This window comes from Aulostomus chinensis, chromosome 8 (assembly GCF_037954235.1).
Source record: "Aulostomus chinensis isolate RoL2024-O1b breed Wild chromosome 8, RoL_Achi_v1.0, whole genome shotgun sequence".
In the NCBI taxonomy this organism is placed as follows: domain Eukaryota; kingdom Metazoa; phylum Chordata; class Actinopteri; order Syngnathiformes; family Aulostomidae; genus Aulostomus; species Aulostomus chinensis.
The window spans coordinates 9025899-9050897 of record NC_141327.1 but is presented as its reverse complement, the minus strand read 5'-3'; the positions used below and the strand labels follow the sequence as shown (position 1 = coordinate 9050897).

The window sequence follows — 24999 nt, the reverse complement described above, 5'->3', positions numbered from 1 at the left end:
CTTCTAGTGTTTAACTGTTGAAGCCCCAATATATGGGAGTCATTTTAACGGAATAATTCTGCAGATTTTCCTGAAAAGTAGTTTATAATATACGGTCTTTTCCAGTATTATCGCACAAAATACTGAGACGCAATGGGAGTGTCCAAAATAGGCCAAAAGAAAAAAAAACTGATTCAACACAGTACAAGCAGATCAAACAATTAGATGATTTCTTTAAATTTGTACTGCTCATATGTTTGTCTTTTATCAGAAATGTGGAAAATATAGGCCAATTTTTTTTTTTTAATGAAAAGTAGATAAGCAAAGCTAGTTACCAGAACGGTTAACTATCCTACAAGATTGAAAGCCAAGTCCAAAATAACTTTTCAATAATTTATTAAACAAGACAAAGCAATAAAACATTTTTTCCTCTTTGGCAAGCCTTTTTTTACTCTGTAAAATAAAAAAATAAATAAAAAAAACATGAAAGCAATGTCTGTATATGCAGATTTCTAGAGAGGCACCTGGCTGCAGAACCTCCACTGTCAGGCCGGTACCCGTACTCAGGCACCTCCACTGTCAGTACGGGAAATATATGCGATATTTTCTCAATAAAATTACAAGGCACTTCCGGTGGAATTGCTCTTCTCACTAACGCATTCATTAATAAACAATATAATGTAAAATAATTTAATTACGTGTCCATAGGATATTATATATCTTTTTTTATGACTTAACTTTTAAAAAATAACTATTTTGTATCGTGCATTTCCCGTCCTGAGAGTGGAGGCTGTAGGAGGAGCAACCCCACAGTGCAAGTGTGCAGACTTAACAGTACAGTGTACATTCCAATTAATGATTGGCGTCTATGTAATCTAATATTATAAACCATACTGTTAAGTCTGCACAATTCCACTGTGAGGTCACTCCTCCTGCAGCTTCCACTCTCAGGACGGGAAATGCACAGGATACATTTCGCACCATAAAGCAAAAAATAGAATGATATAATAAATATTTTTTTAAAGTTTAGAAATAAAAAAAGTTATATAATATACTATGGACAAGTAATTAAAATATTTTACCATATATTGTTTATTAATGAATGCGTTAGTGAGAAAAGCAATTCCACCAGAAGTGCCCTCGCAATTTTATTTTTAAAATATACCGTGTATTTCTTGTACTGACAGTGGAGGTGCCTGACAGTACGGGTACCGGCCTGACAGTGGAGGTTCTGCAGCCAGGTCCTCTTGGATTTCTATGACAGCTGAGACTGCAATTTTATTTGACACAAGGGAAAATTATCTGTATTATACTGTCTTTCTTTGGACACAATTGTAAAGACTTCTGAAAATCCAAACTGAGACAAACAGTAACACATTTACTATCTCATCTTGAATTAAACAGATAGAAAGAAACCAACCTCAAAACTGAGCGCTGCATCACATACAACGAGATAAGTCTATATTGAGACAATGTAATAAAGTTGTGTTGTACAAACAAAACAAAAAACACCATTCGACTCATGACCTGGAAGTTCATGGATCAAGGTGAGGACTCTGTTCCACTTTTGCGCCTTTCTCTGGGATGATGGACCTTGGGAAATAAAAGACATAGTCACCATCCAAAATAGAATGAGTTTTACACAATGCAGATTGAGTATATAGCCCATTGGTGAACAAGGCTAATCAAGTTAAGGCTAGGACGTGGGCAGCCATTTGTATTTCCATAGCCTCTCTGTTGTGAGTGTGAATGGAGTGTAGCTGGAGCTGAAATGTTGGTAGGACTACAACAGAGGCGCAAGATTAAAAAAAACCTCAGGATCCATTCAGGCAATCTGAACTTGGCCATGGAAGTAAAGTTGCACAGCATCTACTAAACCTTTTATGCAGGTGCAGGCTAGATCTTTACTGTACATGCACACCTACAACAGAGCTCAGGAAAAGGCAAACATGGCTGCCTTGTGCTGCTTGTGAAAAGCAGTATTGTATCAATTGCAAAAGATGTTCAAGCGCATACAAAATAAAATAAATGCATTATTACCATTTACCCTTTTGACTTTTTAACGACTCTTAACTTTTAACTTAAATCACTTTGATTTATTAACAATTCAATAAACTGAAAATCATGTATCAAGTCAACCTAAAAAGACGTACCAAGGCAAAAACATCTGGTTATTCAGAGATCACGCCACTCATAATCGGAAAGTTCCTGGATCAAGGTGAGGACTCTTGGATTGACGTTAGGGCAGGATTTGTTTTTCTGCTCCACTTTCGTGCCCTTCTCTGAGTTGATAGAGAAAAGACACCTTGGGAAATGGAGGGGGGAAAGCACACACCATACATCACCAAATGAGTACGGTAAGTACAATGCAGATGAGTCTTTCGCCCTGATGAAAGTAGTATTAAAGCATTTACAACATAGGTTAATTTTTTAAAGTAACAGTACTCTGTTACTTTAAAAATTACTTTTTTTACCGCTATTTTTCTGTTCCAAAACATACTTAATAAAACAACCAGACATATTAGTATTTATTCTTTTAACAATTCTTTAACTATAACATGTTCAATTAAATTATTTATATTTTTAATATTAATATTATTTATTAATTATTAATATTATTTGTTCAGTATTATAACATTTATGAAATGGATGACAACTGATGAGGTCAACAATTGAGTTAAATTACTTCAAAAGTTTGGATAAAGCCATTCAAAAAACTATCAAACATACCTCTGCAGAAACTCCAGTGTTGATGCCAGCTCTGATGGGTAATGGATGTTAAAGTAATTGTAGCTTGCAAACATCATACACAATGCTGAGCTGAAGGACAGGATGTTGTCATGAACAATGTTTCTATCAACACTGAGCATGTACTGCCTGGAAGAAAAGCAGGATTGTCCTGAAAATGAAAGCGAAAGACATACAAGCAAATTAAAAATAAATTTGTATCTTGAAAAATTTCACAAAAGTCTGACCATGTTTTTAAAAAAAGGTTCACATACAGAAGTTGATTAATGTGCAGTATTAATGTTAGTCAAACACAGTTTCCCTAATCCTAACAGTAACAGTTTACATAAACAAAAGTATTGTACACGTATTTGTGTCAATAATAGGTATAAAGGGAGAGAAAGGCAAGAGAATAGTCACTAAATGAAACAAAGAAGTAAATGTAAACTTACCGCATACAACAATGGAGGGAGTCAAGGGCACTTGGCCCATTTGTACCTCCCCTGCAAGATATGTGTCCTCCACATAGCAAAACACGGCATCTTCTTTCTCATCAAAGTAAGACAGCAGAAGCAGCACCATCTCTTTGATGCCTTGAGAACATCCATCTAGATCTCCCCTCATCACCTTCACTTTTGCCACAGCCTGTCTGAACTTGGTGCTCTTAGTCACACAAACAGTATTCATGTAGTCCAGGAGGCGTTTCCCCTTCAGATCCACATTGCGTGTGAAAGTTTCTTGAAGTCCAATTCCGGTCAGTTCTTTGAAGTGGACTGCCATCCCATCTTCGCTGAACCACAATGGCCACTCTTCCAGGAGGTCTTTTATATTTTCCCCCTGGTTGACTTGTTGGCGTTGTGTGTAAAATGTTGCTTTCATCAGAACCTTTATTTCATCTGGATTAGCAGAAACTTGCTGAGACATTATCTTCAGTTTTTCTTTCTTTGCCTGCTGACTTTCTTGTGTCTCTCCAAGGGGAGGGAACTTCAGCTGCCATTGAACACACCCATATGTGTCTTGGATTGCTGCTCTCTTTTCTGGAGGGATTTCATCTGTGGCATCAGAGTCATCGGTGTGACGCTTTTGTTTCTTTATTTTTGGGGTTGTAGACCGCTTCACATTCTCGATCCTGTTTTTAATCTGTTTTACTAGAGAGTGGTACCCTGGCCCGATCACATCTCCCCCAATCACGTCTTGCAAAGATTGGGGATATTTTGCCACCATCCTTTTGGCAACTTCAGTTGAGCTTTGTTTATTTGCAGAACCTTTTTTCAGCATCTCACCAACTACAATGCGGACCATCTCCCTTCTGAGTCGTGGACTTGGTCGTTTTCCTCTCTCCAATGATTGCATGAGTTCCACTGGGAACTTCTCCCATGGTATCGTAAAAGTATCCATCCAGTCCATATCACTCGGGCTGTTAGAAGAGACCGAGGATGAACTTCTGGGTGACGGAGACAGCCAGGAGGAGAGAGGTACTGGAGAGGCACCAACAGATGAACTGCTGGTTTCTGGAGTCTGGCCTGCAAAAACAAACGTACATGCACACAAAAAGAGAACAGGTGTGGATCAGGAATACAGTATGAATATTTCTATATTTTTTTGAATGATCATTTATGCTGGCTACTTTGGACACTAGTAGCGTTCTATACTGCAGTACTTACATCTTAGCTTCCAGGCAGCGAGTACTTTTCGAGCTTGAATTGGCCTCAGCGCTGAAAGCAAGTCAGCTTCCTGGATGAACTGAAAGTCATCATAGGTCTCCACCCCGAGGGACAATAAGTGCTCCTCTAGAATGTCTTTTTGCATCTCTGGAAGGTCAGGCAGGACCTCTGTGATGGCAGTACGGACAAATGTTTGCTCCATGTCAGCCATTTCTGCCATCAAAGAAGAATGAAAGTTTTAGACTTCTGTAACTTCCTTATTTCAAATAGTAACAGTACTATGATTTTACTAAGCTTTACAGTGCATTCCCCATCACAGTGGCCACAATCGCGTTTATTTCGACAGTACACTGTGTTTCATTGGAATGACTTGGTGCCCGTCAAGAATGTATGATGGCAACGGATAAAAGTCGACCAAATTGTTAATGTTAAGACATTGCAACATTTTCCCCTGCTTTGTTACTGAGTAAAGATGGTATTCAGAGTGATAAAGCGCTTCATGTATGTCCATCACAAAATATACAGCTTCGTCATTTTGAATTAAAATAACGATAAGTTCACCAAACTCCATGGACTCATCATTTTTGGAGACAAGGAAATGCCCCTTTTTATATGATGTACCTTTTATAATGTATTTCAGTGGAAACCGTTGTATTATTTTCTGAAAACTCTAACTCTCTCACTGCATGTTTAATTTCGTCACTATAAAGGCTGGGATAAAATGTACAGCTGTCTTTGACTTGCAGATCCCGATTGCATTCTTGCCAAGTTGACAAGTATGCCTGCAACATCTGATGTCTCTCAGACAAAGTTAGGCAGATTTTTTTTTAAGTTTTTCACATTCCTTGCACACCTTTTAAAGTAGCTGTGCTTACTTTCGAAACGCATGGTCCACACTCTAATTAAGGGGCCAAACTTCAGAGTCAGTGCTGGATAGTGCCGCAAAAAATGGTGTTTTGGTTTTAGTGGACACTCAGGAAATAAACATTTTCTAGATTCTAAATATTCCTGGATTATGATATCAAGATAGGTTACCTGTGACAGTGAGATCTTTTGTGCGCAAATCAGATCTACAATATCTTTGAGCTGGAGAGCTAACTGCCATACATCATCTTCTGGATCTTGTGCTTTGTCACCAATTAATACAGGCAGCAACCTTAAGAGGTTCCAGTTCTGAATGGCTTGACCTGAAAGCTTGTCAAGCTCAGAGTTGATAGCAGCTGGTTTTGTGAGAGCATCAGATCCTTTGTATTTGAATTGCTTGATGCGTCGGTTCAAAAGTGTATATGTAAGCCATTTCTTTGTCTTGATGAAATACTTTAAGTACAGTGCAACGTCGTAGGATAGGACGCCTTCAAATATGTCATGGCCTAAACAAGGTGGGAGACCAGGCTGGCAAACATGAAAAGATTTTAGATCGTTGAAGACACAGTTTACCTTTATGCCTTTGACGTGTGCTTTATCTTCAGTCCGGAGATCAACAACCGCAGCATCATATCCTTCGGGAGTACGCTGACCACAAACATTAGGATCATCACCCTGAAACTTATCTTGTGTGATTTCACAGTACCTGCAAATGTACTGAGACCTGCTGAAGTTTTCAATGAAGCCACCAATCCCATGTGACCCTAAATTATCCCCAGCAATACAATACAGAGCCCCTTTGTATGTTGCATCACCCTTAGTTATTCCATTTTCCTCTAAATCTTTTAAATCCACTAACAATTCAGAGAAAACCTTAGCACTTTGAAATTGTTTTAGGTCCTTCTCAGCACAAAACAGCACAAGGGACATGTGATCGGTATTTGACCGCACATGCACAGGTACATTTGCCAGAGAAAGATAAACTGCAAGCAGTTTGTGTTTTTTCTTTGCCGAGCCAAGGGGATTGACTATTTCAAAAGCATCCTGGTACAGGATTAGTTTCAGGCATCCTGGATTTTCAATAAAGAACTGGTTGGACTTAGAGTTTTGTCCATCATTTATGTCACCCAAAACATCTGAATCTGTTTCACAAGACTGATGTGAGGCTGATTTTTTCCAAAAATCTGATTCTAGAAAGTTACTTACTGTTCCTTTTAACAGGGATGTAGTAAGCAAATCTTTCTGTCATGTGTTCATCATTTCCTAGTAGCACTTTTTTAGGCTCTATGTATTTGAACATCTTTTTGAAAGTCTGAGCTCTCGAATATATTGTTCTTAGAGGTCCCTGATGACAGACAGAGAACAGATCTGATTCTGTTACACAATCACCGATTTTAGCAATAGTATCATCAGTTAAAGCCATGTCATCTCTCAAAACTGAACTTATTCTGCCTAAAGTGTAATCCCGTCCCAAATCATGCACATTTTGCATTTCTACAACAATTGTCTGTGTTGTTGAAGCTGGAAGAAGGAGCTGTCCTTGCAGCTTTAGGTAGAATAAGCATACATTCCTAAGATAAGTCTCACGGAAATCATGTGGCAAATCAATACTTTTATTTATTTCTGCATTATATGAGCTTTGAGAAGCATCTTCACAGGCAATACTGGCAGAAAGCTTAGATATGTCAGTATAAGTGTCATTTATGCTATCCACTGAACATGCTCTATGTCGCCTGGACATATGAGCAGTAAAAGATGATTTTACAACAAACGTTTTCTTACAACCGGTTACTGGACATGCAACAGGTTGACCCTCCGTTATATGCTCTTTTAGGTGTGAAATAAGTTCTTTCACTGTATGAAGTTGACACCCACATAGCGGAATGACACATTTAAAGTCTCTTACAACAGCTATAGCTGGAAGAGAGTTTGCAGACACATTGTGAACCCGATAGAAATGCGCTTTAAACGCTGCACAAGTACAAAATGTCCGCTTGCAGTCAGCGCCAACACATTTGAACGCCACGTGGGGTTCATTCCTATGAACTCTACAATGTAGCACATAACCCCTCAATGTCTCCAATACTTTACTACAAAAACAGCAGGTAATCATTTTCCCCTCTTTTTTGAAAGGCAAACTAATAAGATTGTTTTTCAAGGTTCCTAGTTCCAACAATGCGGAGGAGGAAAAAAAAACAACTTCACAACGACTGCCAACAGAAGCAAGTTAGCTAGTGCTAAAGTAGCCGAACGGTAGCTGACCGTAACAGCATGGAGAAAACAAACTAGCCGACAGTCAATTCTGAAACACAACACACTACTTTATCACAGTCACAAACAAGCTAGGAAAGTTTTGCATGACAAAAAAAACAACAAAAAACCGTCCATTTCAGGTTTGACATTAAGTCACCATAACAGCATGATTTAATGAGCACGTTTAATGAGATATTTTTAGTGACAAAAAAACATCTATTTCAAGAAGTTGGCTTACCGTGTGGCAAAGTAATCCTCCAAGCGGTGAGCAGCAGGGAGAAACGACTTCTTCCGAACCCACGCAGCGACAGAGTGGGGGGAAAAAAAGCGCGCGCGCGACAGAGTAGATGAAACGAGCACGCGTCAGCGGTGAACCGTTGCAATTCAAATTGAATTGAATTTGCTTTATTGACATGAGCGTATGGTTTACAATATTAACAAAGCACTTAACGATTCAAATTGTAAATAATGTAAATAAATGTAATTCAGTAAATAAAATAATAACTATAATAATAATAACAATAATAAAATTGAAATGAAAAATAAAATTAAAATAAAGCGTGCGTGCGTGCTTATTGCGTCAGCTGGCAGTTCTCAGCAGAAAAAACGAGTTGTGTGTGGCCATTTTAAAATTAACAGTCATTTGTACAGCAAAGTCAAATTTAGAGAGGCAAGTCCTACATCATATAATCTTATTATTAGTTTGTTTGTTTGCTTGCTTGTACATTAATTAATTAATTAATTAATTGGTTGATTATGCCCAAAATATTGACATTTCTGTCATTTTTAATTAATAAAGAAACTAGACTGAATGTTTGCAGACCACCTTTTGTTCACAAAGCCCACAGCCCAACAGGTTTAGGGTATGGTTGGAACAATGGGATGTCGACCAATTTTGGATAAAATAATTTCTTATTTAAAATGATCATGCTGAAATGAATAAATTAGGCCTACTTGAAAAGTAATTTATGCATTTAAATTATTTTATGTATACTTAAATGCACATTTGTGAATGAACCATGCTGAGGTGGTGTGGTCATACTTGAGTGAAAGATCAATCACATGACCTGACAACACCCGCCTTGTCAAGCAGTGTACACGTATCAAAAGACACACATCAGCCATATTTAATCCTTCAAATTAACATAAATTTACTGTTACTGTACCGCAAAGTCTACCATATGTATTGATAAAATGCAATACAGCTTTTTTCTGTCCAAAAAACAATGGACCTCACAAAAAATTTTATTTTTACACTTTAATTTTGTCATTTTAACTGTCTTGTGTTGCTTTTTTCTATTACAGATTTTCACAGTTTATACTACAGTTATCTTTTAATTATACAGAGAAATACTATTCTACGTATTTATACTGTAAAATTTACATTTGTGAATGGTTAAGTAATTTACAAAATATTGATGTAGATAAAACATTGTTTCTATGTTTGTCAGTTTACAGTTTTTTTCTGTTGTGATTTCACAGCATTTATCTGTAAATTTTACGGACATTTCTTACAGTGTAGCCTTCAGAAGTTAAACATGATTTAGGACCAGCTACATCAGAACTTCCTGCGATCACTGAAGAAATGTGTAAAAGTCAGCTGCAAAGTGAGGCACCTGCACGTGCATCAGCTGGTCTGCTCACAAACATTGAGGTGAGTTCAACACTGGTGTCATTGTAAACATATCTACGTCTCCAAATCAGCACCCAAACAGCAGCTATCTGTATAATGACACCACACTACATCTGACCAGTAATGAAGACCGACACATAATTACCCATTATAATGTTAGCACCATATTACACAGTAAATATGACTTCAGAAAATGTTTTTTGTTTTTGTTTGTCATATATTTATTTTCTGTACCAGGGACTTGATAGGTTAACCCCTTAGAAAGGATCTGAGGCCATAAATGACCCTGCAGTCACTGATGATTCTAAACCAATATGAATTCATACAAAGATTTGAACACCTATCCAGTCGGTTTTCCTGAAATTGTCTTGTGGTTGTAATGCAAAAAATCTAAAGAGCCTCTTGATTTGAAGTTCCTTAGTTGTTGATTTACTGTGCCTCTCTGCTCTGATTCATTCACATCAGATGATGACTGAGACCAGCCAGACCCAGAAGGATGCAAGGGACCTGAACCAGAAAAGTCCTGTGCTCTGCTCACTCCACAGTGTCACAGAGGTACAGTCACCACAGTGTACTATCTAATGAAATTATTTGTATTAAAACATAAATGGGAAGATAATAATTCATCAGGGCTATTTTAAGAATATTTTTTGGATGTGTCTTTAGACTGGAGTTGTTTGACTTTCCAAATGGAAGAGAAATCTCAGTATCATTGTCATTTTTTTTTGCAGGGCCTTGATGAGGGGATTCCTCCAGGAGCACCTGAAGCTCCAAATGACCAAGCCATAGCTGATGCCTCTGAAGAGGTATTTCCTCTGTAAAAGTAGATTTCACTAATTAATGGTTGTCGGCTTTTAAACTTGACAACCATTAGTCATACGTTAAGTGATTTGTTTATGGGACTAAGCTTAAAATAATATTTGCCCCACATTCACAGAAAATATGTATTCGATGAACATCTGTTAATATTTATTTCCTGTCATATATTTTGTTTCTGTTTCAGGGTCCTGATAGAGTTATTTATCAGAGAGCATCTGAGGCCACAAATGACTTAATCATTACTGCAGACCATGAAGAGGTATGCATTCATACAAAGTAAATTTCATTAGTCTCTTTGCTTTTAATCAATCACTGGTTCTAATATTAAAGTTCTAAATATATTGTCTTGATTTGAAGTTCCTTAGTTGTTGATTTACTGTGCCTCTCTGCTCTAATTCATTCACATCAGATGATGACTGAGACCAGCCAAACCCAGAAGGATGCAAATGACCTGAACCAGACAAGTCTGGTGCGTGGCTTACTCCACAGTGTCACAGAGGTACAGTCACCAAAGTGTACTATCTAATGAAATTATTTGTATCTAATCAGTGATTGTGTGATGGAAATTTCATATAAGTGGTATCAAAGCCGCACTGAGATCTAATCAGACCAGCACAGAGACCAGTCCCTCATCTGGTACCAGTAGGAGGTCACTGGTACCTTGACTATTTCTGTTTCTGTGCTAGGATGAACCTGGAACCTGACTGAATCCTCCAATCAGCTGTTGCTGTGGAGAAGTCACAGAGCTGTTTAGCAACTGCTTTCTCCAGAACTTTGGAGAGAAAAGGAAGATGTGATGTTGGTCTGTAGTTGGTAGAATTTCTGGATCCAGGCTTGTTTTTTTAGGAGGGTTTAATTCCTGCTACTTTAAAGGACTGAGGGACGGAACCAGATATCAGCGCCACATTGATCATATCTAAGAGGGAGGGGCTAACGAGGGTTGAGAGTCTTGGAGCAGCTTAGTTGGGATGGGGTCTAGGAGACAGGTGGAGGTTTAGAGGAGGACATTATTGAACTGAGCACATGAAGGCTGATGGGAGAAACTATCCAAGTGTGTGTCTGGTCCTCCAGCTGCCTCTAAGGTTCTGGGTTCTAGGTGCCATGTTGTCAGCTGATGGCAGCAGGAGAAGAAGTTTCTCCCTAATCAGGAGAATTTTGTCATTAAAGAAGTCCATGAACTCTTTGCTGCCCAGGGAAACAGGACTACTTGGTTCAGTAGAGCTGTGGCTCTCTGTCAGTCTGGCTCCAGGACTGAAGAGGAACCTGGGTTGTTCTTGTGTTCCTCTATTAGTGCTGAGTAGTCGGCTGCTCTGGTTCTACCAAGGGCTTTCTTCTAGGTTCTAAGGCCATCTTGCCAGACTACATGTGACTCCTCCAGTTTGGAGCAGCGCCATCTTCTCTCCAGTGTCTGGTTTCTTGTTGAAGCTGTCAGGTTCCAGAACCGTTACCAAGGCGCTTGTTTCCTAGGATTCATAGTTTTCTGTTTTAGTGGGCCAGTAGAGTCCAGAGTTGTTGCTAAGGTGCTGCTGCTCTATGGATAAAATGATCAGTTTGGGAGTGACTAAGGTGGACAACAGCGTCCTCTGTTACAGTGGGACACGACACTGAATTTAGCACCAATGGAACCACTTCCTTAAATCCAGGTGTGGCCTGATCAGACAAACATCTGGAAAGTACAGTTTTCCAGAGTGGAGTGTAGTTGATTAGTCCAAATTCCAAAGTGATTGATTGGTGGTCTGATAAACGCGTTCTGTGGAAACACAACTAGATGTTCAGCTTCAGTTCCACATGTTAGGAGGAGGTGGAGGTGTGGTTGTGACAGTGAGTGGGTTCATGGACAGACTGATGGACACCAGTTGAGTCTAGAAGAGAGAGAAAGGCAGTACCAGACTGTGGTTATCAACATCCTCATGAATACTGAAGTCTCCTCCAATCAGGACTTGATCTGATTTAGAACTAAACTGATAACTAAACTGATATAAACTCTGAGAATTCAGATCAGAATCCAGAGTCAGGACCAGGAGGACGGTCCTCAATAATCAATCAGAGAGGCTGGAGAGTTTTCCAGGCTGGAGGAGACAAACTGAGAATCAGGCTTTCAGATGAATGGAAACTTCTTCTGGTTTGGGATTTATTACTAAACTGGTGTCAACAATGGCAGCAACTCCACCCCCTTAGGCCAGAGCCTGGAGGAATATGAGTGAATGAATCCACTCCTCCAGTCACATGAACAGACGAGCATCCTCATCGTCACCAGCCAGGTTTAGGTGAGACTCAGCAGGTCAACACAACTGTCAGATGTCACTTCATTCACTGGTTCAGTGACACATTCACTAACCCTAACCCCTCTGCAAGTAGAATTGGAGTGAATGAACTAACGTGGTCGGGGGACAGACACATTCTGTGGAGTTTTGGGTGGGTAACTGCCCTAGTGGATACGCAGAGAAGCGTGTAAGACAGAAGCTCTGCTTCCTGGTCTGAACTCTGGGTTCTCAAGGTTCTGGTTCTATAATAACCTGGGCTATATTTCTAGAAATGGGAGCAGCTTCGTCCAACATGGGATGAATTCTAATCAGACCAGGTGTCCCACAGAAAGTTTTCCAATTATGTATGAAGCCCAATTGGTTTGCTGGACGCCACCTTAACAGCCACTGGTTGAGCGATGGCATGTGGCTAAACATGTCATCCCTGGTCCACTTAGGCAGAACACTATGGAGTTTGACACTGTCTTTACAAATGTACACACTGACTCAATATTAATTTTTGTGACCTCCGACTGGTGTAGTCGGATGTCGTTACCGCTGATGTGAATAACGATTTTATCATATCTACATTTACTTTTTGCCAGCAGTTCTAAACGTCACCCGCTCTGGCCCCTGGAATGCACTTGATTATGAATGCCGGTGTCGCTAATTTCATGTTTCTGAGAATGGAACTTCAGTTACCTGAGTTGTTTGATGTGTCGCTGAGTGGGGAGAACCTACTACAAACACGAAGCACAGGTTGGTCACTGACAGTCAGCTTCTGCTTAGGACTGTGCTTACTTCAGACAGTCATTCAGCCACCCTGGTTTCTCAGCTGCTCCGAGCTGCCAGGGGAGTGCTTGCCGAGGCTAAGCTAGGAGCTAGGCTAACGCAGCCCTCACTGGCTAGCCCTGGAGGCTAATTGTTTGGATCCATTGGTGCAGAGCTGCCGCAGGTCCAATTCAACCAGGCTAAGCCCCCAACGCTACAAACTAACTACATTTAACACACTTATCAGTATCACTAAAGGAGGCTGAAGAGTAACTAAATATGTGGCCCACTGTGCAGGAAAGAGGAGAGCGAAAGGGAGAGGCCATCATTCGCTTAGAATAGAGAGTTTACGAGGCAGTTTCGGCAGGTCATTAGTCAACAAAATAAGGAATTTCGCAGGGATGATTGCACTTAACCTAGCACAAGGAAGCAAGTCACACGGTTACTGCAGAGGAGGAGCCTATTTTCTAAACAGGCTTTACAAAAGCATACTCTAGTTTAACGCCTCTTAGTGTGTGTACATGTGTATTGTAGTCAGACTAAATTGTGATTTGGGAGGTCCATACAATTTGTAAGGTCCTATTGGGGAGGGGAGCTTTTATCAGTGTTGTGTGTGTATTTGTGTGTATAAGGTCATCTGAGTATAATGTGCTTTATGTGGACAGTGGTATGGGCAGCCATCCTCTCAGCACATGCTACAAAAGCATGTGGGAATTGAATTCCCTTAAATGTGTGTATGTGTGTAAAATAGTCACAGACTAAGTTATGGTTTGGAAGGTCCATATAGTTTGAAAGGTCCAAGTGGGGGAGGGTACATTTTTATTGTTTTCATCAATGTGTGTATGTGTAAAAGTTCATCTGACTATAATATGCATTCTGTGGACAGTAGTGTGGGAGGTCATCCCCCAACACTTTACAAAACATGTCAGTTTAATGCTTATCAGTGTGTGTGTATTTGTGTAAAGTAGTCATCGACTAAGTTGTGGGTTGGGAAGTCCATTTCGTTTGAAAGGTCCAAGTGGGGGAGGGTACATTTTTATTGTTTTCATCAATGTGTGTATGTGTATAAGTTCATCTGACTATAATATGCATTCTATGGACAGTAGTGTGGGAGGTCATCCCCCAACACTTTACAAAACATGTCAGTTTAATGCTTATCAGTGTGTGTGTATTTGTGTAAAGTAGTCATCGACTAAGTTGTGGGTTGGGAAGTCCATACAGTTTGAAAGGTCTATGTGGGGGAGGGTAAACATTTCTTCAGTGCTATTTGTGTGTGTATGGGTGTATGTTGCTATCTGAGCATTAGGTGTGTTATGTGGACAGTGGTATGGGAGGCCATCTTCTAACATGCTTTACAAAAGCATAAATCAGTGCAATGCTCTTGTGTGTGTGTGTGTGTGTGTGTGTGTGTGTGTGTGTAAAATATTCACAGGGTAAATTATGGTTTAGGTGTACCATACAATTTATGGAGTCCTGCATCCAAATAAGAGATGGTTGAAGCATCCCTTTAAGAATAGAATACTAAAATTGTTTTGTTTTACAATAGACTAGGCTTGTTTGATCTTCCAAGTGAAATAGTGACTTACAATATTTGTGTTTCTTATTGCAGGGCCTTGATGAGGATATTCCTTCAAAAACACCTGAGACTACAAATGACCTACCCATCATCACTGACACTTCTGGAGAGGTATGTATTCATTAAGATTAGATTTAATTTTTTGTTATTGAGTTCCTGTTACCATGTACCTGCTCTTACTGACTGCTACTGTACAACTCATGGTTGTTTGATAATTTCACCATGCACAAGATATCAAGTCTTTTCTTAAGACTGAGGTTTGGGGATTTCCCTTATCTTGTTACTTGGTTAACCAATTACTCCGAAAAAAAACCAACAAAAACAAAACATTTTCAATTATGACCAAATGTTTGCTTTTTCAGTGTGAAAAACACGACCTTGTGTGTGCAACGATATGCTCCTTGGACAAGTGTATTGGATGTGAGGGACCCATATCCTCCTTCAAATGGGTTGGCTATAAATGCAAAGGTAAGATTAGCAAGCCTGCACGCTTAATGGTAAAGGGCAGAATTTATCTTTGCTATTCTAATGTAAAGTAAACTTCAGACAAGTGGTTTCAGTGATTCATTGGTCTGTTCTTGAAGTTTTTGTTTAAATTTGCAACCCAGCACATCCATTTATTGCATCATTGTTACTGTTGCTGAACATTGTGAACGATGTTTTGCATATATCAGATCAGATGACTTCTGAAAATGTTAGTGATATATCAAAAATGTGTTGCAGTTTGTCTGAAGATCTGATGGTGAACAGATTCGATTAAAAAAAATAGTTTCCAGTGCTGTGACACTTTATAAGCCAGATAGTAGCATTCCAGTTGTGCCTAGCACATCAAAAGACTGGCCACCACCTAAAACTGGTGCAGGTCCAAGAGCTTCACAAACATATGTCAAAGAGGGAGCCATGGATAAACCAAATGATGGAGCTGAACCTCACAATGAAGAATCAACACATCTGGTTATGACTGCCAAAAATTACTGTTGTATTTGTGGTAAACCACAAACAAAAATTACCCGCCATCTGAAAACGCACACAACACATGCTGAAATTATTGAGGCACTTTCACTTCCAGAGCAGTCAAAAGAGAGGAAGATATTAATGGAAAAACTGAGGAATAAGGGAAATTTTAAACATAATATGTCTGTTTTACAGAGTGAAAGAGGATCATTGAAAGTCAAGAGAAAACCAAAGGCCAAACCAGTTGCAGGAAAGTTTCTTCACTGTATGCACTGTCAAGGGATGTTTCTTCGCAAGGAGCTTTGGAGACACATTCGCAAATGCCCTTGTAAACCAGAAGTTGAAGATGAAACCAGAATACCTGGGAAAACCAGGGTACAGAGTCTGTGCTCTGCCATGCAGGCCACTTCCCAGCTTGAAGTCTCAAGCGGAGTTTGGAAGCTCTTGAGCGTAATGAAGCTGGGTGAAGTTTCTTCAGTTGTACGGAATGACCTCTGTATTATCCAGTATGCACAATCCCTCTACAACAGACATGGACAAGACACTACAAAGCATGAATACATGCGTCAGAAACTCCGTGAAGTGAGTCGCCTGTTGTTATGCTTGCGCACAGACTTCTCACTGTATAACTTGGAGGATGCTGTTAAACCAGCAAACTTCCAGAGAGTTATACAAGCAGTCAAGAGAGTTTCAGGTTTTGATGAGGGGAGAAACTCATACAAAACACCAAGCCTTGCACTGAAATTGGGCCATACTCTACAGAAAATCTGTGACATCATTCATTGCAGGGCCCTTATGGCAGAAGATGATGAACTTATGAAGTCCACTGATATTTTCAAAAAGTTGTACAAAACTAAATGGTCTGAGATGGTGTCTCATGATGCCCTTAACACACTGAGTGATGCAAAGTACAACAAGCCGTCAACTCTGCCATTCACTGAAGATGACCAGATCCTTCACAGGCACCTTGAGAAATCTGCAGAGATTGCCTTTTGCAAATTGAAGGAAGACACAGCTCTTCAAAACTATGCTCAACTTGCAAATGTCACCCTTGCACAGATAATTGTATTCAATCAAAGATGTTCTGGGGAGGTTTCAAGAATGTGTCTGAAAAGTTTTAATGAGAGAGACAACACACAGCTTCATGAGGATGTTGCCATGGGGCTGTCCAAGATTTGCAACTATTTAAGCAGAATTGAAATCATGGGGAAGAGGGGTAGAAAGGTGGCAGCACTGCTCACACCAACCATGGTGAATTCCCTGTCACTATTGGTCAGCAAGAGGGCCAAAAGTGGTGTTTGTTCTGCAAATATCTTCCTGTTTGCAAGACCCAAATCGATGGGCCACTACAGAGGCCAGGACTCACTGCGTATTCATGCTAGCCAAAGTGGAGCCAAGCACCCAGAGTACCTAAGATCAACTCAGCTCAGGAAACATGTTGCCACCCTCTCACAAGTCCTTAATTTAAAACACAATGAACTTGATCAGGTAGCAGATTTTCTGGGTCACGACATCCGTGTCCACCGGGATTTCTATAGATTACCTGTTCCCACGACACAACTGGCCAAAATCTCTAAACTGTTGATGTCAATGGAGAAAGGTCAGCTTTCCAGGATGCAGGGGAAGTCACTGAATGAGATTGAAATTGAAGGTTTTAAAAAAAAACAACTAAATTTTAAAAATGTTTTCTGTCTTTCATAGTTTCTGAAACAAATGAGACATTTGGCATAACTTTTCACAGATGAAATATCACTAAGTGATAGTGAAGCCAAGGGGAGTGTCGAGGCAGCAGGGTGTGGCACAGGTGAACCTGTAGAGGTGGCCTCAACCATCACAGAAGAACGTCAGAGTGGACATTTAGGTGGGTTTCATCTTCTTCATTGTTGATCAAATGTCTTTATAATAACTTACTTAATTAGGCACACTCCAACAGTGCATCAGTATACACACACGTATAAATTAGACATCTGACCTAACTTCTCACAGATGAAATATCACTAAGTGATGGCAAATCCGAGGACAGTGACAGCCAATCTGATGATCCTGGACCAGCATTTGAGGCAGCAAAGTGTGGAGCGGGTGAACCTATTGAGGTGGCCTCAACCATCACAGAAGAAGCACCTCAGGCTGGACATTTCGGTGGGGTTCCTCTCCTCCATTGCTAAAGAAATGTCTCTATAAATATACACTGATCATTTAAGTTTACCCGGGTGTTGTGGTACACGTATATTAGTTGAATATTGCTACACTGAACATCCAGTTTAATTGCTGTGCGTGATGACTTACAGCTTTATTTTTCCCTACCTTAGCACTTGAACTCTGATGATACATTTTCAAAGTTATTTCGCTGATGTGCCCTGTGCTTTCAGTACACATTCATTATCTCACCTGTTGCTCCATGGGCTACCATGATCAAGTTAAAAAGCATTAATAGGCAGATATGTACACCAAAACAATGCAACAACAATAATAACTGTATAAATGTGTGTTTAGCAGAAGCAGATCCATTTGTGTCATCCACAGTACAAGAGAAGTCACCTCCTGCTGAAGGTAATGTAAACTTTTCCTCTTTTCTTGCACCAAAATCAGGTCCATTCTCTTGCACTTGTTTCTTTCCATTACAGTGTAAAAGGTAGTTTTTCTGTTATTTTTAGATTGTTCAACAAAAGACGTTACTCAAGAACTTGGATCCAGAAGAGCTCCAAAGAAAAGGTGGACCAAGGCAGAGGTCACCGCAGATATGCGGCATTTCAAAGGTCACATATCTCAAGGAAAACTGGCCACCAAATTTGAATGCAGTCACTGCAAAGCAGCAGAAGGTTCCATGCTGGCACAAAGAACCATACAAAACATACGTGACTTTGTCAGAAACCGAGGACTAGCTTCAAAGAGGCTGTCACAAACGCCCAGTTAAAGTTGGATTTGTTTGTTTGTTGCATTCTTAAAGCTGCTGGCACTTTTGGTTTATAAAACAATGCTGAATGTGGGCCTTTTCATTTAAGATAAGCATTAGAATCAATGCCAATGCACCAGTCTAAAAAAAATCACTGTTTTTCATTTATTGCTTAATACGGTAAAAATGGTAAGGTGCAAATTTCATTTTAAAAACAATTTTTCAAATCTCCAAAAGTTTAAGGATTTAAGAGGTTAAAAATAATAATACCACAGGCAATAGTTTTTTTAATGGTAATGCCAGCTTGGCAAGGCAAGGCAAGGCAATTTTATTTGTATAGCCCGTTTTCACAAACAGTTTGTCTCAAAGGGCTTCACATGGCATCATAACAACATCCTCTGCCCTTAGACCCTCACATCGACTGAGGAAAAACTCCATAGAAAACCCTTTTAACAGGGAAAAATCTGAGAAACCTCAGGGTGAGCAACAGAGGAGGGATCCCTCACCCAGGACGGACAGACGTGCAGTAGATGTTGTTACAGACAAGAAAACAGTTTACAATGCAGATTGTGAGAAACACTGAAATGTTAATAACAGCTTAAGAAGGAAGCTTCTGGTAGGGGAGGCAGGGAGAGCAAGCCAGCTTGATGGGGGACTGGATGGCAGACTGGTTCATGGAAGGGGAGCACAGGACGGTGTAACAGTAGGGAATAAGGGGGGGGGGGGGGCGATGCAGGCGGCGGTTGGGGCTCTGGTGGATCTGTGGAAACACAGAACTTGCACTTGGGTGCAAATACTGTACTTCCATGCAATTTTCATTATAATTTTGGATTTAGAATGCACAATTGTTTATTACAAGAATGTTGTTGTGGAAAATACCTGTACAATTGTTCTATTAACAATTAAAAAAAAATGTCCCCCCAATGCATTTGTCCTGTCAGAGCTCTGTATTTGCATGAATACACATGAACCTGTTACTACTGTCAATCATTGCCCTTTAAAGTCCCCATAATATTTTGCTACCCCATTATCCATCAATTTATCAAGACGAAAAAATGTCCTTACAAACAATGAAAATGTGTTTCCAAAGATATCGGTTTGTGAAGGGTGTATTTCAGATTTGAAGTGAACCAATTTTTTTTCAGATTTTTTCCAGTCTGATAATCTAACTCCCATACCTGTAGGACCTCAGGAAAGGGGTGTCCACCTAAACCATGCTCGGGCTGGTTGGCACTCTAAACCCTATTTACCTGTATAGGTGAGTGTTGTGACCTTTATTCAGACCAAAGTAATGAAGTTTGTGCAGGATGTATCAGGCTGTGCTTATACTCCAAAGATAAGAGTTTGGGAAAGGCCTTGGACAGTGAGAAGTCAGCATCCCTACGCTCCCCCCGCACCTGTCCTTGATGGAAGAAGGAAGAACAAAGGCGTGGTGGAAAGCCACTGAGAGGAGGAACTTTGCATTTATATGTTTGGAAGACACTGAGACTGCTCAGTGAAGATGTAAACCTTTGCCTGTACTCCTTGCTGCAAGTAAAACTTTAATTGAGATCTCTGTCTCTGAGAATTTGATCTTGTGTGTTGGGAAATTTTGTGGTACTGACTAACAGCAAAAATACAGTCTTTATCTTACAGAAATAATTTCCTGACATAATTGGTCCTTCGAGCCGGATGTGCAATATCTGGACACCTGAGGATGCCCTGGACGCCTGAGAGGACAAAATCCGTGCACGGTCAGACTACGGTCTGCATTGGTCATCCTTTTCTGGGACCACGATGGCTGATAGGGCCCTCTGAGGGTGCCCGGTGACACACACCCACTTCATTGGTGAGTATCGAGACACATTAAGACACAGCACATGGAAGAATAGATACTGAAGTTACAGCACAAAGAAAAGGTTGAAATTCCTAGAAGGGTTTGAGTCCCATAAAATAGTTTGTCAGTCTGGTAGACGCAGTGACGTCGGGACGGGAATGCGCTGAATAGGAGAATTTACCGGGTCAATTCCTAGCAGGTACTCCAACCTCTCCCCCACGTAAATCCAAAGGCTCTTGTAGGGAAACGGCGTGGGAACATGTTGGACAGGGGAATAGACCTCATAATATGAGATTTGTGTTCTATGAAAACAACTGAGGCCTCGCATGCACACACATATATACATTCCTGGGAGTGAATGTGAGAGTGAATGTGGTAATTCCTTAAGGTTTGAAGCCAAAATAGGTGGTATCGGAATTACAGTTTGTTGTTTTATCTTGTGTTGACTTCTATACTGGTGAGGAGAGGCCTGACGGCTGCTGCCTGAGGTTGGTTTCAATCCGTAAAATTGATCTCGCACCGTGTCTGCGGTGTAGAAGGCCAGATCAATAACCTCCTCTTCTCTCGTGCCTGTGAGCTCAACATGAGACAGTTGTAATGGGGAACTCAAAGGGAAAAATAAGAAACCAGAATTAAAGAAATCCAAATTTAAACGCAGACAGGATCATGATCCTAACCGTATGAAAAGTGAATATGGTGCGCAAGCCTGTAAATTTTATAAACCATGGATAAGAGATCCTGACATTCCATTCGATGGAACATTGGATAAACCTAAATGCGATGCACTCCTTGTTAAATTGAAAGATAAACATAAAAAGAAAGGTGGTGCTCATCCTGAAGTTCAGTGTGCCATGATGTGGGCTTCCACTGCTTCCAAGGATGCTAAAAAGAGAACAGATACACAACAACAGAAGAAATCTGAAAAAGTTTTGAAAAACTTAATTCTTGCACAGAAATCTGCACGTGACCTTGAAGATTTAGATGCAGAGGCTGCAGGTGCTGTAATGGCGGTTAACAGATGCCGCACAGCAGCAAACATTCAGCAGCAACAACAGGAGGGTGCTGAGGGTGGGGCTGGGCCTGGTGGCCAACAGTCCCCGCCTCCACCCGATGAAAATCACACAGCCCTCAGAAAACAATTGAAGACTCTGAGTCTATAATAAAAGAAGGATCTCAGGGAGGGACAGGGGGGCCCCCCAGCAGCTAAAACTCGTATACAACAAGCAGTGTTGGAAAATGTTCCAGTAGGTCCTGCGGACGAATATCCCATGATAACTGTCCCCAAATCCACTTGCTGGAGAATATGGCACTGAGCCAACCATGCAAGTGTACAGATCAATGTATCCGGGAGACTTTTAAGTGCTAACCACTGCTCTCCCAGATCCAAGGAAAGATGTAGAAGGGTGGATCGCGGAAAGAGAAGGATTGCGTGCTTCCATGACCTTGACTCCCACTGAAATTATCAGAATTTGTCGTTGAGCGTTTGGGGGGCAGTTTCACCGCATGCAGGGGGAATTCACTGACCGAGATGCAAATAATGACATACTTCAACAGTGGTCTGACTGCAGATAACCCTGCCAGACTGCAGCTCTATAAACATGCTATCACGAATACAGTATACCCAAAAGTGAGACAAACTATTGAAACCACATGCATTGATCTCCCAACATGTGAAGAGAATGTTTTCTGCAATCATTTGTGACATGCAATCCAAGTTTATGGTCAACAACAACAGGCAAAAGGAAGCACTGACTCATAGACAAAGACATGACCTTGAACCACCACTGGCAAACTAGTTCACCTCTGATCATTTTGACTGTAGCAGGCAGTGATGTAGAGTTTCTTTGCGACCCTGGAGCGACACACTCCTGTCTAAATAACCTCCCTCCAAAAGTAAAACTGTCTTGTGACGCTATCTCAATTGGAGATGCCAACGGGGAGCTGGACAGATCACACCTGATGATTCCAGTTGCTGTGACTGACCCAGTGACTGGATTTACAACCACACATAAGGCTCTGATGGACTTAGTGTCCTCTGATGACAAAATTTGCCTTCCTTCCTCACTCTACTCCTGGGCTGTGCACATGACCCAGTCTTTGGCTCGCTTGTCGACTGGAGAGATGTGTTCCAAAGTCAGTTCTGTATTCCATGCTCCAAATTTTGCAAAAATTGCTGATAAAACAGTGAAATAATGACTGATATGTTTGAAATATCCATCAACTGTTTACATGTACATACTGTGAATATTTAAATCCCTGTATTTTAAATTTGTATTATATATGTACCCCTCCATTAGTGCAATATCTCCCACCCTCAACAGCACTGTTTATTTTACACAGTGTTTATATTTGATTTTGCATCATATTTATTCTGTTTCTTGACTTTATTTTATTATTCTCTTAACTTACTAATTACCTTGGCTTATACCAGGACCTGAGCCCTAATTTCATATGACTAATATGCAAATGTGAAATGGTATGACAATAAAGATGCTTGAATCCTTGAATACAATGTTCAAGGAGCCATGACAATGAGACAAGCCTCATTTCCTGTTCCAAACGCACCCTTTGAAGTCCTGAATATGGATTACATTGAATTATCTCCATGTCAGGGTTTCAAATATTGTCTCGTAATCATTGATCAGTTTTCAAAATGTACTGAAATATTCCCTGTGAAATCTGCAGATGCCAAAACCACTGCAGATATTCGACCAAAGCTTTTGTCCCACGATTTGGTATTCCACAAACAATCTGTAGTGATAATTTCTGCCATTTATCATTATTACTGCTGCTGCTGCAACTTTTGCTATGGACTGTCTTTGCACTAAAAATAAAACTTGATCCTTATACTTGTTACATTTATGGCTATTACTACTGCCACAACTTCTGCTATGGTCTGTCTTTGCACAGGAATCTTTATCTTTACCAACTACAACCTGAGGAGTTACCTCACAGTACAGTACTTCTCAGGGCACACTATTGGAACACCTTGTACACTTTATGTCTTGCACTATCTTATCTTGTTACATCTTGTTATGTTAATAGCAATAGCCATAGGATAAGCCTTAAGCTTGTTTTTAATTGTACTTTAGGGGTTAGGATTTGTCTTGTCGTGCACCAGCACTTTAGTGTTGTCCTTGTTGCGCATGGAACAGCGAGAAACACAATTTCGATTCCTTTCTATGTCAAGTACATGTGAAGAAATTGACAAATAAAAACTGACTTTGACTTTGACTTTGATAATGGGACACATTTCACTGGAAAGCCAGTACATGAAGCAATGAATAAATTCAGAATAAACATAAAACACCATAAAGTTTATCATTTGCAAAGTGCAGGCCTTGTAGAAAGAATGAACGGAACAATAAAGCAACATCTGTCTAAGTGTATGGCTGATACAGGAAAAGATTGGCTGTATTAGATATAGTCAGATTAATAATAAACACAACTGTCGGATCAACTGGATTAACTGCATTTGAATGTGTTTTAATAGACCTTTCACTCTTCCTGAATTCTTCCAATTGTCTGATAATAAGTCTGAAAATGTGACACTGGTTTAACACATGCTAAAAACTCTGCAAACGAAAGAAAATATTTAAACTCTCGGTCTCCCTGTTGTGTCTTCAGGATAAGAGGACCAGCCAACATAACCACGATTAAAACCTGGGGACTGGATTTTTGTTAAGAATATCCAGAGACGTGTGTGGAGAGAGGAATGCTGGCTTGGACCATTCCAGGTAATCATATCTACTCCTACGGCAGTGAAGATTGCAGAGAGGCCTTCCTGGATTCACATCAGACACTGTAAAATTCAGCACGTCCCAGATATCAATCAGTAAATTATGGAAAATTGAAGTACCGTAGTGTTATTGCTCTTCTGTTTATTCACATCCTGCATTCTGCCTTGCCTGAGAGATATGATGACGCGGATGGTCTCAACCCAGGTTTCCACACAACTGTTTTTCATTTCTCCCGCCACTAAATACAAAGCTGTCCTCACTGTCCCTCCCATGTCTGATCACAAATATTCTGAAATTTAGCTCTGCATACACTATTCTGCAATATGCATGTGTTTGTTTTGTTATTACTAATATCTCTCCTGTTTTTCTACCTTTCCAGGTTCCAATTTGACAATGCATTTTAAGTTCACTAAGACGTTAATAATGAATATCAAGAGTTAAGTGCCTTATTATGCGATGGCTAAAATTCATGCTAAACAGAAGGGAATGTGAGAAAAAATGTAGACACGTTTATGTTTTATTGTCATGAAGTTTTAGCCTGATGTAGAATTGTATGAGTGTTGTGACCTTTATTCAGACCAAAGTAATGAAGTTTGTGCAGGATGTATCAGGCTGTGCTTAGACTCCTAAGATAAGAGTTTGGGAAAGGCCTTGGACAGTGAGAAGTCAGCGTCCCTACGCTCCCCCCACACCTGTCCTTGATGGAAGAAGGAAGAACAAAGGCATGGTGGAAAGCCACTGAGAGGAGGAACTTTGCATTTATATGTTTGGAAGACACTGAGACTGTTCAGTGAAGATGTAAACCTTTGCCTGTACTCCTTGCTGCAAGTAAAACTTTAATTGAGATCTCTGTCTCTGAGAATTTGATCTTGTGTGTTGGGAAATTTTGTGGTACGAACTTACAGCAAAAATACAGTCTTTATCTTACAGAAATAATTTCCTGACAACTTGGTTTGGGGGTTGAGGTTAGAAATAGGTTCTGGTTAGGTTTAGGGTCAAGTATAGGGTCAGGCAGTCAGTTGAGATGGTTAGGTTTAGGTTCAGGGGCTAGGGAATGTATTACGTCA

At 40.2% G+C, this 24999-nt stretch overlaps 2 protein-coding genes and 1 long non-coding RNA gene across 3 annotated transcripts; 2 read left to right on the top strand and 1 right to left on the bottom strand.

Moving 5' to 3' along the window:
- Nucleotides 1–1218: 1218 nt before the first annotated feature.
- Nucleotides 1219–5866, bottom strand: LOC147257015 (uncharacterized). Its single transcript, XM_086210076.1, has 6 exons — nucleotides 5808–5866; nucleotides 4371–4583; nucleotides 3159–4229; nucleotides 2710–2878; nucleotides 2133–2284; nucleotides 1219–1572 (listed from the first exon to the last, which is right to left on the bottom strand). Exons 2-5 carry the CDS (start codon nucleotides 4579–4581, stop codon nucleotides 2155–2157), a joined length of 1581 nt encoding a protein of 526 aa, XP_086066202.1. The 5' UTR covers nucleotides 4582–4583; nucleotides 5808–5866; the 3' UTR covers nucleotides 1219–1572; nucleotides 2133–2154.
- Nucleotides 5867–7190: 1324 nt separating this feature from the next.
- Nucleotides 7191–18334, top strand: LOC147257014 (uncharacterized). Its single transcript, XM_086210075.1, has 12 exons — nucleotides 7191–7339; nucleotides 9005–9141; nucleotides 9586–9675; nucleotides 9852–9926; nucleotides 10124–10198; nucleotides 10349–10438; nucleotides 14563–14640; nucleotides 14892–14997; nucleotides 15679–16065; nucleotides 17225–17344; nucleotides 17977–18033; nucleotides 18138–18334. Exons 2-9 carry the CDS (start codon nucleotides 9073–9075, stop codon nucleotides 15681–15683), a joined length of 588 nt encoding a protein of 195 aa, XP_086066201.1. The 5' UTR covers nucleotides 7191–7339; nucleotides 9005–9072; the 3' UTR covers nucleotides 15684–16065; nucleotides 17225–17344; nucleotides 17977–18033; nucleotides 18138–18334.
- A 1512-nt stretch (nucleotides 18335–19846) lies between these two features.
- Nucleotides 19847–24772, top strand: LOC147257013 (uncharacterized). The gene is made up of 3 exons (XR_015117546.1): nucleotides 19847–19909; nucleotides 19998–20204; nucleotides 23820–24772. It is a non-coding gene; the product is annotated as an uncharacterized LOC147257013 (long non-coding RNA).
- Nucleotides 24773–24999: the final 227 nt, after the last annotated feature.

Coding starts and splice junctions, on each gene's coding strand:
- LOC147257014 (XM_086210075.1), top strand. CDS start 9,073: ATGTGTAAAAGTCAGCTGCAAAGTGAGGCACCTGCACGTGCATCAGCT. Junction 9,927..10,123: donor TAGCTGATGCCTCTGAAGAG/GTATTTCCTCTG, acceptor TTTCTGTTTCAG/GGTCCTGATAGAGTTATTTA. Junction 10,439..14,562: donor TACTCCACAGTGTCACAGAG/GTACAGTCACCA, acceptor TTCTTATTGCAG/GGCCTTGATGAGGATATTCC.
- LOC147257015 (XM_086210076.1), bottom strand. CDS start 4,581: ATGGCTGACATGGAGCAAACATTTGTCCGTACTGCCATCACAGAGGTC. Junction 4,230..4,370: donor CGCTGCCTGGAAGCTAAGAT/GTAAGTACTGCA, acceptor TTGTTTTTGCAG/GCCAGACTCCAGAAACCAGC. Junction 2,879..3,158: donor TCCCTCCATTGTTGTATGCG/GTAAGTTTACAT, acceptor TTTCATTTTCAG/GACAATCCTGCTTTTCTTCC.